Source organism: Manis pentadactyla, chromosome 9 (genome assembly GCF_030020395.1).
Source record: "Manis pentadactyla isolate mManPen7 chromosome 9, mManPen7.hap1, whole genome shotgun sequence".
In the NCBI taxonomy this organism is placed as follows: domain Eukaryota; kingdom Metazoa; phylum Chordata; class Mammalia; order Pholidota; family Manidae; genus Manis; species Manis pentadactyla.
In genome coordinates, this window is record NC_080027.1 from 50,672,124 (window position 1) to 50,689,449 (window position 17,326).

Below are 17,326 nucleotides of genomic sequence, written 5' to 3' on the forward strand. Positions count from 1 at the left end.
ATCATCCTCTGCCTGTTCACACTCTGGCTGTTGTTGCTCTAGAGGCCCAGATGTGCCCTAGTAAACTCTTACTCAGGAGGACATTGGCAGATGTCTCTGGCATTGATGTGTGCTATACATGCAGCATAGACTTGGTGTGCCTTACTATGGATTCACAGTACACTTAGGATTAAAAGCCTCAACTCTCACTTGAGCAAAATCAGCTATCTTCATCCCATACAATGCTTACTTTCCATTTGCATGCAAGACGTTACAGGATTCCATGTTTTACCATCTCTTATGGGTTTTAACCCAGCAGATTTCCAACCTGCTCAGTCATTTGCCAGAATTGTAGACCAGGACAGAGATAAGGACTATAGGCATAGTTATGGTAGCCATCTAAATGAAGCTAAGATTGGGAGTCATGTGAATTAGAAGCCTTACCAAGGAAGACCATGCAGAGAGAAGAGGAATTATAGTTTGACTCAAGGTAAAAGATATTTAAATGCTTTGAGCTTTACAAAAACATGAGTTCCAGTAAAGTCTAGAGGGCCATCTATCAGAGGAGAGGCAGTCAGTGATCCTACATTTGATATAAAATTCGACCAGATGTTCTCTTAGCTACTGTCACCTCTTGGGTTCTGTTCCGGCATTTATTGTTCTCTGAAATTTCCATGTGACAGATGGTAAAACTTGTGATATCTCTGGCCTTACTCTACCTTTATGTATCTCACTGTACCCAACAGAGACATAATTAAGTACTGGGCTCCTGAGAAATCTGTATGATTAACTGAACCATTAGGGGTCTAATAATAAAGCAAAAGCCATGTCAGGCTTTTGCCTAGCAAAGTCCCATGGGTTGAACTCTTGCCCCACTCCCAACCCGCTAATCAACTAGTTAAGGTTTCTATCCCTGCTGAAACAGCTATCTGAAGAGTAATCTCAGAACTGGTGGGTCCCAGAACCAGCCACCCTCCTCCCAAACAACCATATTAACAATAATAACAACAACAAAAAACTGAAAACCAACCAAAAATATGCCCACAACTCTCAAAGACAGGAAAAGGCAATAATCTTTAAAATTAACCACCAGACAAAAAGGTGGAGCCAAGATGGCAGCATGAGTAGGACAGTGGGAATCTCCTCCCAAAAACATACATATTTTTGAAAATACAAAAAAGATAACTATCCCTAAAAGAGAGACCAGAAGACACAGGACAACAGCCAGACTACATTCACACCCACAAGAACCCAGAGCCTGGCGAAGGGGGTAAGATACCAGCCCTGGCCTGGTGGGACCTGAGCGCCCCTCACCCCAGCTCCCGGTGGGAGGAGAGGAGTTGGAGCAGGGAGGGAGAGGGAGCCCAGGACTGCTAAATAGCCATCCCTAGCCATCAGCACCAGAGTACAGACACAGTGCATGCGTGGGGTGCTGGAAACTAGGGAAACAGGACAGTAAGACCTGTGAGTGGGTCCCCGCAGCCGGCGCCCCTGGGACAAAGAAAAGCGAGTGCTTTTTGAAAGTCTTAAAGGGACAGGGACCCCACAGCTGGACAGAAGCGTCCCGGGACACTTAGCCGAGCAGCTGGGAATCCCAGGGAACTCTGGGCACACTAACCCCCTGGGCAGCAGCTCTGAGACCCCTCACAGAGGTAAACAGCCCCCCGTCTGTTCCCCCTCCGGGGCCCCACCATATCAGAGCAGCAGCCTGAGGCTGGCCACACCCACAGCAAGGGAGCTTCCTCCATAGCCCAGCTGACAGACAAGTCAACAGCATACCACTGCATCTATCAACATGAAAAGGCAAAAAAATTTGATCCAGACCAGACTAACTCAGACATCTTCCACATCTTCCCCTGAGAAGGAATCTGGGGAGATAGATTTAACCAATCTTCCTGAAAAAGAATTCAAAACAAAAGTCATAACCATGCTGATGAACTTGCAGAAAAATATGCAAGAACTAAGGAGGAAGAATACAGAAATAAAACAATCTCTGGAAGGACTTCAAAGCAGAATGGACGAGATGCAAGAGACCATTAATGGACTAGAAATCAGAGAACAGGAATGCAGAGAAGCTGATGCAGAAAGAGATAAAAGGATCTCCAGGAATGAAAGAATATTAAGAGAACTGTGTGACCAATTGAAACGGAACAATATTCGCATCATAGGAGTACCAGAAGAAGAAGAGAGAGAAAAAGGGATAGAAAGTGCCTTTGAAGAAATAATTGCTGAAAACTAGGGGAGGAAATGGCCTCTCAGACCACAGAAGCACACAGAACTCCCATGACAAGGGACCCAAGGAGGGCAACACCAAGACACATAATAATTAAAATGGCAAAGATCAAAGACAAGGAAAGAGTATTAAAGGCAGTCAGAGAGAAAAAAAAGGTCACCTACAAAGGAAAACCCATCAGACTTCTCAACAGAAACCTTACAGGCCAGAAGAGAATGGCATGATATATTTAATGCAATAAAACAGAAGGGCCTTGAACCAAGAATACTGTATCCAGCACGATTATCATTTAAATATGAAGGAGGGATTAAACAATTCCCAGAGAAGCAAAAGTTGAGGGAATTTGCCTCCCACAAAACACCTCTACAGGGTGTCTTAGAGGGACTGCTCTAGATGGGAACACTCCTAAAAAGAGCACAAAACAAAACATCCAACATATGAAGAATGGAGGAGGAGGAATAAGAAGGGAGAGAAATAAAGAATCATCAGACAGTGTTTATAATTGCTCAAAGAGTTAAGTTAGACAGTAAGATAGTAAAGAAGCTAACCTTGAACCTTTGGTAACCGCAAACTTAAAGCCTGCAATGGCAATAAGTACATATCTTTCAATAATCACCCTAAATGTAAATGGACTGAATGCACCAATCAAAAGACACAGAGTAATAGAATGGATAAAAAAGCAAGACCCATCTATATGCTGCTTACAAGAGACTCACCTCAAACCCAAATACATGCACAGATTAAAAGTCAAGGGATGGAAAAAGATATTTCATGCAAACATCTTACTACGCTGATGGACAATGACTGTGAAGGGGTATGTGGGGGGGATTTGGTGAAGGGGGGAGCCTAGTAAACATAATGTCCTTCATGTAATTGTAGATTAATGATACCAAAAAAAAAAAATAACCACCAGAGAAAGACAGAACTTACTAGGAATAAATGTAAAGCTCTCATTCTTGGAAGCCTTTTCTTCTTCCCTCAAAGAATCAGTACTGAGGGGAAGATGTAAGAGGAAAAGTTCTGACAAGGAGTGCAATACTACGGGATGGGAAGGAAAGAGAACTAAGCAGGTGAGCAGACAGCCTTTGGAGGAGATGCAGAGAGTTTCTCCAGAGCAGAAGGATCTCCATATAACATAACAACATTCCAACAAGAGAAAAAAATGGCCTGTGCTGCTGTTTGCTTTTCTTGCAGAGAAGGAGAGGAGAGGAAAGATGGAATGATTGCACAGTATTCTACCAGAGCTGATTATCTTGAACAATGTGGAAGGATTTACCAGAAAGGAAGATGAAAGAGAAAATAAATAAAACTAGTCCATCTGATGGAGTGAGTGTCAGGTGACATATGGAAAGCCCCAGATGAAGCTGTATCCTGCCCCCAATTCTGAAAATAGCACAGTGGTCAGACTCCTTAGATTTTGCCTAGTTTTTCCTTCCTTTACCTGGCAGGGAGTGAGAGCGGCTTCTGGGAATAGTTGGGTCAAGTCTGGAAAATAAACAACTGTCTCTATAATCCTATCCTAAATTGGTAAAATAATATATAACTCACTACTACCCTCTCAAAGGAATAAAATATGTCACCACTTTTTTGCAAAAAAAAACTGAAGTGTTGGACTATGAACAAAGTTATAGAACAAGAACAGAAACCAGTCCCACAAACACCACTGCCCACAGACCCAACTGAACTTCCCCTTTTCCCCACCACCCAAGCAGTAACAAAGCAGACACAAGCCACCTGATCCTCAGCATTGCAGGAAGAACAGAAATCTCAGATACGTAGCAAGGAGTCAATGAAGATTAACCTAAATAATATATCTAGGTAAAAAGAAAATCCACATAGAAATATCCATATCAAAAAGAAATAAAATAAAAACAAATGGCATGGCAACTATACAAAAATACTAAGGTCAAAAGAGGAAGGAAAGAAGGTATAAAGAAGAAACATGCAGAAAACAGCTGTCAGAATGGAAACACAGATGTAAAAAACACATCAAAAATGCATTTTTGTGCAAAACATATCACAAGTGCTTTGACTCAAGGAGAAATAAGGCCCAGAAAAAATAAAAATAGGGTATCAGAGGAAAGATGAGAGGATCACACAAAGATGGAAGCCGATTACAATTTAAGGAAATAAATTGAAGACCAAAATAACAAAACTAAGCAAGAAGTTATAAAAATATAGAACTAACAAACATGTTGTAAATATTGTAAATAAAAAGAAATAAAACACATACAGCCTCAAACTGAATTATTAAGGAAGGTGGAGGAGATTGAGATGAAGCACAAGGGATGTAAAGAGGGAAAGAAAGATTGAGGTATTTAGAGATGGAATAATGGACCTGCAGTTGAGACCCTGGTGAGAAATTTACAAATTTGATGTTTGTGAACTAGTGAACAAAAGAATCAAGTACCTATTTGAAGGTATAAGAGCAGAAAAATTTTCCTCAATTGAGGAAAAAAGCTGAACTTGCAGATTGAAAGAGTACATCATACATATATATGTGGAAAAAGAAATGTTTCTCCAACTATCCTCATAGAAAGACTAAGCCATCTACAGGAAGAAGTGAGAGCTGAGAGGTGCAAGAAGTCAGCTGGTCTCAGACTTCTCTACAACATTGAATAATGTGCAGCATCTAAAACATTCTGAGGGAAAGTGATTCAGTATTTGCAACTATCTAAGTCCTTCAAAAATAAAGAACATTTTCAAGCATGCTAGAATTCAGAGAACACAGCACCTTCGAGTCCTTTTAGGAAAAACTGTTGGATGATGAAATCCAGCTAAACAAGACATAAAGCAAAATTAGAAACTTGGGAATGGTGAGCCCTGGTAAAGAGTCTGGCAGTTAGCATTAAATCATTTTTAAATCCTTTTACATACAAGTTTAAGGCTAAACAACTATAGAAGTTAAAGTTAGACATGGAATGTAAATGTGACAACTTTGACAATATAAAAAGAATATTTTATCATTTGTATATGTGGAGATGGAAAGGTAGGAAGAAATATGATGGTGAGAAGAAATGCTGCCATTCACGTCTTTTTCTGCAGGAAGTCAATAATCCAAATTTGAAACATGTAATATTAAAAAAGCACCTCAATGACTCCAATAGTATTTCATAGTATGTATTTTAAACTTTTAAAACTAATCTTTTTTTTGTATGAAGCTATTACCAAAATTCAACAAGTCATTTAGTTTCACTTTAATTCAAGTTCAATTGAATTTTAATGCTTTTTATTTTTAAAAAGAACATCAAGCAATCTTCTCACCAGGATCTCAACTGCAGGTTCATTATCCTTTCCTCCCTCCTTCAGTGTTTGTGGGGAAGGGGACATTTGGTGTAAGCTATTTTTACTTTCTTCTTTATATTTTTCACTATAAGTTTAATTCTTTGATAATGGGCATGAGCTATTTTTAATAAAAATAGTAAAATTATTTTTTAAATATCTGCATGTACTAGCTCATTCCAATGAAGGCATTTGTTTCTGGCAATCTCCAGGACTCAGAAAAGTAATGTTTGGGGCTTCTGGTTAAAGATGCTCTGAGACACAGGATGACCCCCAGAAGGCCAAAACTACTGGTTGGGAATAAACTTTCTTCAGCTCAATCTTCTCCAGGAAGGCCTTTTCCCTGGCTTGAGACCTGAGGGCTCTGAGTCCAGCCTGGGGGTGTCTGGAAGGAGTTCCTCAGCTCACACCTCTGTCAACATCCAAACATCCAGGTCCAGTTATCCAACCACTTCCTAGACACTGCCACCTGCATCAGAATAATAAAAACCACTCAATAGCCACCATTTATCAAACACCAACTTGCACTATATACACTTTCTCATTCATTCCTTACAACAGTCTTACAAAGTAAATATTGCTAAGCTCATTTTCTGGGGAAACTGCAAACTAGAAAAGTGTGGCTCAGCTGAGTTAACTAGGTTCCCCAGGGTCCCAGACAGAGGTACAGCCAGAATGCAAAATCATGTCTGTCAGACTATGGCATCCAAGCTGCACCCCAAGGACATTCACCATGTCCAACCTAAATTCTTTGCCTTCCTCCTCAAATGAGCTCCTCCTCCTGAGCTGCCCATCCTCACACCACACCCTCAGCCATGCAGACACACTGGTGGTTTATCTGGTCTCCCTTTTCACCTCATCCTCTCACTGAGTCCTGCCATGCTGACCTCCAAATAGCTCTCAGACCAGTCCATCTCAGTCTATAGTCTCATCACCACACACCAGGCTGTTTCCATACTGGTCTCCCTGCCTCCAGCCTCTCTGATTTCAGGCCAGCTTTCCTAATTTATCCAGAAGAATTATTATCAAACTCTGTTTGGTCCTGATGTTTCCTTACCTGCATGCTTCTCTGGATTTCCAAGGGTTTTGAATGAAGTTCAAACTCATTAACTGGCCTTAAAAGCCTCCTGCCTCCTTCATCCTCTCCATCCTTGCTGCCCATCTCTCTGGAACACATGGCCCACACTTGGTTCACATGGGATTTCTTCTGCTCCCAGAACATGCTAAGCACTAGAAGATGCCTGTATGCCTTTGTTCCTGCTGTTCCCTATGCTTGGGACACTCTTCTCTTCCTCCACTCATGCTGCTCTCCTGGACTCCTGCCCTGACTCACCTCTACTGAGCTGACAGCTTATTTCTCTGTCTTCCTAGGTACTTTATGTTCTTAAAGCCTTAACACAATGTATTAAAGTGATGTTTTCTACCCTGTGTTTCTTCTCCTAGAGAGTGAGGGTGAGCTCATTCATTTTTTCAATATTTATTGTGTGCTTACTATGTTCCAGGCAATTGGTTTGGAGCTCAGGATATAATGCTGAGCAAGATAGACATGTCACTGTCCTTTGGGAGCTTGTTATTTAGGGAGACAGAGATTAATTTGAGAAACACTCAAAGATTAAATTTCATACTGTGATAGATTTTATAAAGGAGAAGAATCTGGAGGTGCTGGAAAAGTCTTCCCTAGAAAACTGACATTTGAGCAGATATCTAAAGACTGAATGGTCCTGGCTAATGGTTCAACAGGCAAAAAGGAAGATAAGAATATTCCAGAGGCGGAGCCAACATGGCGGCGTGAGTAGGACAGTGGGAATCTCCTCCCAAAAACATATATATTTTTGAAAATACAACAAATACAACTAATCCTAAAAGAGAGACCAGAAGACACAGGACAACAGCCAGACTACAACTACACCAGCGAGAACCCAGCGCCTGGTGAAAGGGCACTATTTACAATAGCCAAGAATTGGAAGCAACCTTAATGTCCATCGACAGATGAATGGATAAAGAAGATGTGGTACATATACACAATGGAATACTACTCAGCCATAAGAAAAGGGCAAATCCTACCATTTGCAGCAACATGGATGGAGCTGGAGGGTACTATGCTCAGTGAAACAAGCCAAGCAGAGAAAGAGAAATACCAAATGATCTCACTCTTCTGTGGAGTATAAGAACAAAGGAAAAACTGAAGGAACAAAACAGCAGCAGAATCACAGAACTCAAGAATGGACTAACAGGTACCAAAGGGAAAGGGACTGGGGAGGATAGGTGGGTAGGGAGGGAGAAAAAGGGGGGTATTAAGATTAGCATCCATAGGGGGTGGGAGAAAAGGGAGGGCTGTACAACACAGAGAAGACAAGTAGTGATTCTACAACATTTTGCTACGCTGATGGACAGTGACTGTAAAGGGGTATATAGGGGGGACCTGGTATAGGGGTGAGCCTAGTAAACAAAGTATTCATCATGTAAGTGTAGATTAATGATTAAAAAAAAAAAAGCAGTTCCTGTGTGGTGACCTCCAGTGAGTTCTACACAATGATATAAAGGGCATATAAAAGTGTAGGCAAAGGGTCTGTTTGTGTTTATACAGAGAATCAAAGCCTAATTTGGCTACCCCAAAAATGAACTAAGATACAATATGAAAAAGAACTTCCAACATCAGCACTCTTGGGAAGACTCATGCCAGAAGACAATCATCAAAAAAACCCCAACAAAGATCCACACACTGCTACAGGTGTAGATGCACTCATCCCACCAATTCCTGGACTTGCCATGGGAATGAAGAAGGAGATATCTAAGCTGGCCTGTGCATACAGTAAAACAACAAATTTGACTGGATCTATACTGTTGGAACTCAACCAAGAATTAGGAGAAGTGCAAATTGTAGCACTCCAAAATCTTACAACTACAGACTATTTACTGTTAAAAGAACATATGGGATGTGAACAGTCCCCAGGAATGGGTTGTTTTAATTTATCTGAATTCTCTCAGACTGTTCAAGTTCAGTTGGACAATATCCACCATATCATACATAAGTTTTCACAAAAGTCTAAGGTGCCTAACTGGTTTTCTTGGTTTCGCTGGAGACGGCTGGTAATTACAGGTATGCTTTGGTTACGTAACTGTACTCCTATTATGTTAATGTGTGTGCACAATTTAATTAGTAGTTTAAAACCTATCCATGCTGAAGTTACTCTACAAGAAGATATGTCAAAGAAATAATCAATCTTTCCAGGTTTTCTTCTGCCTGCTACTTCTATAGCTTTTCTTCTTCCTACCTAATTACAACCCTTAAATAGAATTCGTGTCACATATCGAATTTACCGAGTATCATAATTCTTCCAAGTGGTAAAGACACCTCAAGACAAATGCTGGGCATAGAAGCCACAGGGCATTAATATGCAAAGAAGTAAAAAGCTAACCTTTTCAAACAATAAGGCTTCTCTCTCACTTACCAACTTTACATTTCCCTGTATGGCTCCGGAAGATGACTGGTTAGCCAGAGTTGGGTAAGGTTCCTCAAGGGAGGGACAACCTAAGACAGGCACAGTCGCAGGGGGGCCATCAGGTGAGAAATTGGGGATCAACAGAGGTGAGGCTTAGAACCTCACCCCCCTGTTCTGAGAGAAATCTTCTGCAAACGTGGATGTTTTATTGCCCTTGTCTAGCTTGGATTAACACATAGTCTACAGGCACACACCTGATCATCTACATTTGCTCTCTTACAACACTAAACTATGTTTTCTACCTTTATCTTGTATCTACCTACCACTTCAGCATTTTATTAAAATAATAATAATAAAGAGAGAAATGTGGTATCCACATATAAATTAAGTATAAAAATCAAATGAGTATTCATATTTGAACTGACTGTTTATAGTTCATAATGCATGAGCAAAACTGAAAGTTTCTGTGATGACTGCCCTTGTACTGTTTACCATGTAACTTATTCACTATGTAAGAATTTGTTCTCCATATAAGAACTTGTTCGTTATGCTTCAGAAGATTGGTGACTGACGAAAATTAGGCTTGGGGTGGATTAATGATTGTGCATTGAGCATTGACTCCCCTATACAGAATTTTATTGTTGTTAACAACCATTAGATCAATAAATATGAGAGATGCCCTCACACACACACACACAAAATATATATATATATATATATATATATATATATATATATATATATATATACATACACACTTCCAATTGTAAAATAAATAAGTAACCAGGATGTAATGTATAGCATAAGGAATATAGTCAAAATATTGTAACAACTTGGTATGGTGATAGCTGGTACCTAGAATTATCATGTATATAAATGTTGAATCACTGTGTTGTACACCTGAAACTAATGTAATACTGTGTGTCAACTACCCTTCAATAAAAAATAATTATCCAGAAAAAAAAAAAAAGAATATTCCAGGTAGAGGGAACAGCATGTGCCAAGCCTGTGAAGAAGGAGGAATGAGTTGCTGAAGGAAGGCCAAGATATTAAGAGTGCAGAAAAGAGTGATTCTAGAAGTTCTGGGGAGGGTAGTAGGGTTAACCACATAGGGCCTTTTATGTCCTACCATAGATTGTAGTGCTCATTCTAAGAGCAGAATGAAGCCTCTGAAGATGCTGAACCAGCCTTGCATTTCAGAGATTTTTCTCACTGCATGTGGACAGTGGATTGAGCTGGGTGAGGAGGTCAGGAGTATAGCCAGAAGGATGAGATAGGAGGTTATTGAGGTAGCTGAGAGGTCTGACAATGACAACTGGAACAAGGGCCTCTCTTCTTGACCGCAGGGTCTAAACCTTTCTCACTTCTGCAACCCCAGCATGCAGCCTGGGAACTGGCCCACAGACAGCCTCACATCTTTGGCTTGGAATGTCTTGCAAATGATCAAGACCCAAACATCCTATAAATGGTCCCTGAGAAGAGAACTTGTTGGTTTTTTGGAAAGCTAGATGCAGCAAGGAAGAGAGACTCCCAGCCCTCAGAAACTGAATGAGAGCCAAAGTTCTTAAGACCCTAGAATGTTCTTATTAGGTGTTCCCCACCTTCCAAAGAAACAGTAAACAATTGTCATGAGATTTGAGTTTTCCCTGTGAGCTCATATGCACTGTTGTATTTAGAGCCTCTTAAAAGGGCCAGCCTCTCCAGCCCCTAAAGAGGGCTCCCAAGGCATTTTTGTCCTGGATTCAGTGGGGAATGAGGCTCTTCAATTGGGCTTTCAGAATGTAGGAAAAGGAAGTCACAATTCTGCAGGTATCAATCAAACACAATGGTTACTTGTCACATCCACAGCACTGTCCAATACACTGTGGAGCACTTAGCTTGCAAGACAGAATTTTGCAACCTTGATGATAGGAATTAAAATGTATGCCTGGTTCCTGCTGGGAGTAAAGACCAGCATCGTTATATCAGTTCAGTGAAGTAGGTTCTATTATTATCCCATTTTATAGGTAAGCAAAGGGAGGCATCCAGAGAATAAGAAACTTGTCCAAGGCTATGCAGCTGAAAAGTGGTGAAGCTTGAGCTCTTAACCACTCAGATCCTAGAAATGAGAGAAAAATGGGATAGAGGGTTCATTTATTGAATACCTACCATGGTTAGTTTTATTTTCTAAATTTATTATATATGGGAGTCAAATTCATTTACCTGATAACTCTATTTCTAAGATCCATGTTCCTTCATAGTATGCTTCAGAGTGAGGCGTTGATGTAGGTAGTTGGTGTCTAAATTGGTATCATCTTTTGTAAATTAATTTGGCAGTATGTATACATATTTAAATATAAATATCTTTTATATAAATATAAATAAAAATATCTGACCAAGTAATTCTATTTACAAGGTATTATTCCATGGGAAAACATGATTTCTATAAAGATACATCTAGAAGAATGTTCATTATAACATTGTTTATAACAGAGAAAGAGTGGAAACAACCTAAATATTAATCAATGCCCAATGAATTGGAAACTAGAAAAATGTGTGCAACTCTCTACTTATTAAAAAAAATATAAAGCCTGCTCTGGACTTCTACTCTTTCTCCTTTCTACAAACTTTCTACTCTTCTACTCTTTCTCCTTTCTACAAATTTTAAATACAAATTTGCACATGATTTAGCTTCAACCATATAAACAATTATAATATCTAAGGGGATAGCAAAATGGCCACAGGAAAAACAGGGTTCCTGAATGATCACATGGAACAGAGCCACCTGCTAACCTGACATCTCACCTTAGAATTATTATTTGAGTGTGAAACAATCTTCCCTCTCCTGTAAGTTATCAAACTTTGAACCCTCTATGTCACAGCAACTTAGATTTTATCTTAACTAATGCAGAAAGATTGCAGAATACTTTAAGAGACACTTATATAGAAAATTTGGTAGTACATATAGAAGAAAATATTCCATGACCAAATGAGTTTAATTCCAGTACCTACAAGTGTTTATTTCTATATATGAAAAGTTATTAATATATTAAATGATATAATTTACATAATTATCTTAATAGATGTCCAAAGACAATTGATAAAATTCAACATGAATATTGAAACTTAAGAGAAGAACATTTCCTTAGAATGATAAAAATAAAAATACAATGTAATATATATGAAATATTTTTATATTTTAGTAAATAATATATTTTTCTATTTAGTAATAGTATAAAGTGATTTAATATGAAATAATAATAAAAATTAAAATGTTGCATCTATTTAATAATCAGACACAACATAATCCTTGAAATAAAAACTCAGAAAACAATTCAATTAAAAACAGACAAGGAAAGTGTTCTCCTTATCATCATTAGCATCATAATTAAAGAATGTTGCCAAAGAAATAAAACATATACAGATACACAAGAGAAATACATATATACACACAAACACACAACTAAGACAAAATAGTGAATTTGATAAAAATAAATAAATAACAGACTGTGAATATGAAAAAGAAAGGCATTTTTCAAAGTGGTAAAGAGCTTTTGGATTTAGACATATCTTGATTTCAATCGTGACTTCAGCAGTTAACAACCATGTGAACTTAACCAAACTGACCCTCAATCTCCTCATTTGTAAAATGGGTAAAATAAGGCCTACCTCCCTGGATTGTTGTGAACATTAAGTGAAATATTATTAAACTCTTAGCATAATACCTGAGATGTAGTAGTCACTCTAGTTATAATAACTGTGCTAGTTAATCACTATTGTAATCACTCTATCACTTGTTAATAATGTTATTTATTATATAAGAAACATGTATTATATAAGAAACAAGCAGCATTCATCTATGCCACTAATCATCAGCTAGGAAAATCTAATGAAAAAAGAGTTATCTTCATAAATAAGAAAAATTATAAATCACATAGAATATATACCAAAAGAGATATGGGGAGAACTAGAGAAAGAAACTTAAATCTTTTAGACTAAAAATAAAGGTAAACTTAAATTAATAAAGAGACAAACCATGTGACTGAATGAGAACTAAATGTTTGAAAGTAAATTAAAAGTCTATAAACTGTAAAACAAAACGAGGATGGTTCTTCTGAATCCACTGTGTAGCTTTAGAGCAATCACAAACTGTTGCATAAAATGGTATAAATTTCACTTAGAGAAATAGGTAGGTTAGAGGCAAAACTGTAAAAGACCTGGAATCCTTGACTCTAAAGTTAGAGTTAAGAACCTTCTGATGTCATCTAGTCCAAGAGGGAACAGGGGCCCACAGAGGTTGAGGAACATATTTAAAGACTCCATTAATTGGTTCTTGAACTGGGATGTGAACTCAAATCCCTGACTTCTTGTCTACTTGTTCTTTCTTTCATTTTGCACTGGATCTTTATATCTAGAATATAATGAATATTCTGAAGAAGAAGAGCACAGAGGGAAAGTAACCCTACTACATATTAGAACATACCATAAGGAAGCAGTAATTAAAATGGTGCATGTAAGAGAATGAAACTGGATTACTGTCTACCTGCATACACAAAAGTAAACTCAAAATAGATCAAAGACCTGAATGCAAGTCATGAAACCATAAAACTCTTAGAAAAATCATGGCAAAACTTTATTGAATATAAATATGAGCTTTTTCATGAATATATCTCCTTGGGCAAGGGAAACAAAAGCAAAAATGAACAAGTGGGACTACATCAAACTAAAAATCTTCTGTACAGCAAAGGACACCATCAGTAGAACAAAAAGGCATCCTACAGTATGGGAGAATATATTCATAAATGACATATACAATAAGGGGTGGACATCCAAAATATAGAAAGAGCTCATATGCCTCAACACCCAAAAAGCAAATAACCTGATTAAAAAATGGGCAGAGGATCTGAACAGACACTTTTCCAGAGAAATTCAGATGGCCAACAGGCACATGAAAAGATGCTGCACATCGCTAATCATCAGAGAAATGCAAATTAAAACCATAATGAGATATCACTTCACATCAGTTAGGATGGCCAACATCCAAAAGACAAGCAACAACAAATGCTGGTGAGGATGTGGTGAAAGGGGAACCCTCCTACACTGCTGGTGGGATTGTAAATTAGTTCAACCATTGTGGAAAGCAATATGATGTTCCTCAAAAAATGAAAAATAGAAATACCATTTGACCCAGGAAGTCTACTTCTAGGAATTTACCCTAAGAAAACACGATCACAGATTCAAAAAAGACATATGCACCCCTATGTTTATTGCAGCACTATTTACAATAGCCAAGACATGGAAGCAACCTAAGTGTCCATCAATGGATAAATGGATAAAGAAGATGTGGTACATATACACAATGGAATATTATTCAGCAATAAGAAGAAAACAAATCCTACCATTTGCAACAACATGGATGGTGCTAGAGGGTATTATGCTCAGTGAAATAAGCCAGGCAGAGAAAGACAAGTACCAAATGATTTTACTCATCTGTGGAGTATAACAACAAAGAAAAAATGGAAGGAACAAAACAGCAGCAGACTCACAGAACCCAGGAGTGGACTAGTGGTTACCAAAGGGAAAGGGGTTGGGGAGGGATAAGGGAGAAGTATACAGCAATACAATAATAGTAGAGAACTTTAATACCCCATTTTTAACACTGGATGGATATCCAGGCAGAAAACCAACAGGAAAACATTGGCCTTAAACAACATGTTAGACCAGATGGACCAACAAACATATACAGAACATTCTATCCCAAAGTAGCAGAATACACATCCTTCTCAAGTACACATCAATCATTTTCCAGGATAAATCATATGTTAGATCATTATAACACAAAATAAGTCTTAATAATTTAATAAGGTTGAAACCATGTCAAACATCATTCTGACCATAATGGAATGAAATGAGTAATCAATTACAAGAGAAAAATATAGCCAATGAAGGGTCAATACCAACTAACAAAAAACAAACACACCAACAAGAAACCCAAAATCTAAATGGACACATGGGTAGAGATGGGTTGCTAATCTACCTGTAAGAAAAAAGAGTAAGTAAATATTTTAAAATTTTAAGCTGAGCTTGCTTGCTAGCAAATTAATTGAAGTACTAATGAAGTGGCATTTGCTGACTATCTGTTTCTTACTATATTCTGGCCAATAAGGAGTAAAGCAAAACAAAGTCCAGGGTTGGTAGTTCTTTGGAGGAAAACTCCTCACTGACTCTGCAGGTAGCATTACTCATTGGAGGCAATTTGCTAAATGCAAATGTTTCTACTCTTTGACCCATTGAATCTCAAGCCTGAGAATTTATCCCAAGGGAGTAACTTAAAGGAAGAAAGAAAAAAATATACAAGTACAAAGTTGTTTATAGTAAGGTTATTAATCACAGTTAAAAGAACTGTAAACATCTGAAATATCCAACAATAGATATATGAATACAAAACAATACTATGTACCCATTAAATGATAAATATGAGGAGAAATCAAAAGATCTGGAATTAGTTATGAAATAAGTTAAAATAAGTAGAAACAAAAAGTTATATCTATACCATCAAACCAATTGTGAAAGAATTATAAATATGAGTAAATACTGGAAAGAATAAAAACTGTTGCTTGTTCAGAATTTATGGGGTTAGGGATGAAATTTTAAGATAAATCTTTTCATAATATTTTGAATCTGCTTTAATAAACAAAATTAAAAGTAGAGAGTATATAATATTTTTTCCAAAGATTTCCTTTAAATAAAGATGGCTAATTTTTTTTTAATAGTGTTTTGAAAAATTTTTGGAAATTTTACTTCTGGGAATCTTCTTGTTAATGTTGAATAGGTAGGTGTTAGTTACTGTATTTCAGACTGGGGCTTCCAGCATGGTTGGTGGCACCCTGGACATGCCGGCATGACAATCATTAAGCAGAAAGCTTCTATGTTTAGACCGACCATGGGCAGCATGAGCCATCAGGAGAGGTGAGCCAGGAAATGGAGGATGAGGAGGCAGGAGATCCAAGTCCTATTTTCTGAACATGAGTCTGGCAGGATGGGAGGGTGGGGATTTGCAATCACCAAGAAGGAAGGGCTGGGGTCTGGACTTTGTGGTGACAGCAGATTGGAAATTAAGAAATGACTCTGATGTCTTCAAAAGAGGAACTGTTCTATTTGTGTGGCTTCCTGGGTGTGAGAGGAAAAGGAAAAGGAAGCATCGAAAGTTCAGATGCCTGGGTCACCCTTCCAGACCCACTAGGTGCTAACAAGGCTCAGGGAGGGCTGCCAGTATCCGGATGGGGAGCTGGTTGGAAGGAGGCAAGTTTAGAAGTTCTCGGAGTGGGCAGGAAACATGATCTAATTCACTTGTTCATCTGCAAACCTTTACTTTAGGAACTGTTCAGTGTCTGCCCATACTCGCCACTGAGAAGGAGGATAAAGGTACTGGCAGGAAGTCTAGTGTTAACATGTTCACCTTCTTTTATCAGCAAAAATGAGTCCAGCCCTGGCCTAAGAAGAGCATCTGCCCTGACCCCACCTACCTTTTTCCTGCTCAGCTGCTTCACTAAGGTCTGGAAGCTTGAGCCCCACTAAGTTCTGATTTCTTATCAGGATATGCTCCTTTTTAGGAAAAGAAAAAGACAACATTTCAGATGATAACATCAGACTGGTGTCTGCCTATAACTCTGTGACCTCACAGCCTCATTTGGGAGATATGAACAGCAACCTCAATGGTAGGTGGACAGTCATGACATAGTGATATCTGAGGGGCATCAGGAAGACCATTACTTTCCCAGACTGAAACTCCACCATTGACACCACATTCCTTGGTTTAAGAGTTGTCCCTGGTATAGTCTGCTTTTTAAATAAAAGTGTGGGCCTCAGGGTAAATAAGCTGCCAGCAACTGTGTGGCTGAGGGCCATAGGACTAACAGAAGCAGAGCCTATGGCTCTGGGGACAGTAGGTTCCCCAGTTATGTGTGGAGCTGCCTCTGGAAACAATCTTTGGTGAGCTCATGGCTGTGCTCCAAGCTGGCTAGAGACTCCTGCTCTGTTGTTCTGCGCAGTGAGCACCCATTTCCAGGAGTTGTGACCTCCTTCACCCCCATGTTCCTCAATGGCCTGTTATGACACCTCTTGAGTTATTAAACTCTATAGACAAATGAGGCCTGAAAACTACCACCCCAAAGGCAGCAGGCCCAGCAGCCTATCCTGCCTGGGACCACAGCAGTCAAAGCCCTGACCACAGTATGTGGCACAGGTAGGCTCACACCTGCTCCAAGTCAGTCAGCACCAGGCCAGTGCCCCCAGATGGAAATGCCCACAGAGCTTCTGTGACTTGTGCTTATGAGGGTATTTTCAGTCTCCTGTGTTGCAGAGGTCACTAGAAAGTTTGGCCCTCTGGGTAAAGAAGGAGAGGAAGGGG

General features: G+C 38.9%; 1 protein-coding gene across 14 annotated transcripts in view; it reads right to left on the bottom strand.

The window, feature by feature from the left end:
• IRAG1 (inositol 1,4,5-triphosphate receptor associated 1) overlaps positions 1–17,326 on the bottom strand; it is a 128,302-nt gene that overhangs the window by 37,061 nt on the left and 73,915 nt on the right. For all 14 annotated transcript variants that reach the window (XM_036918005.2, XM_036918004.2, XM_057507374.1 and 11 more), the window contains one exon: positions 16,443–16,521. In XM_036918005.2, coding sequence (XP_036773900.2) covers positions 16,443–16,521 — 79 coding nt within the window. The remainder of the gene's footprint in view (positions 1–16,442; positions 16,522–17,326) is intronic.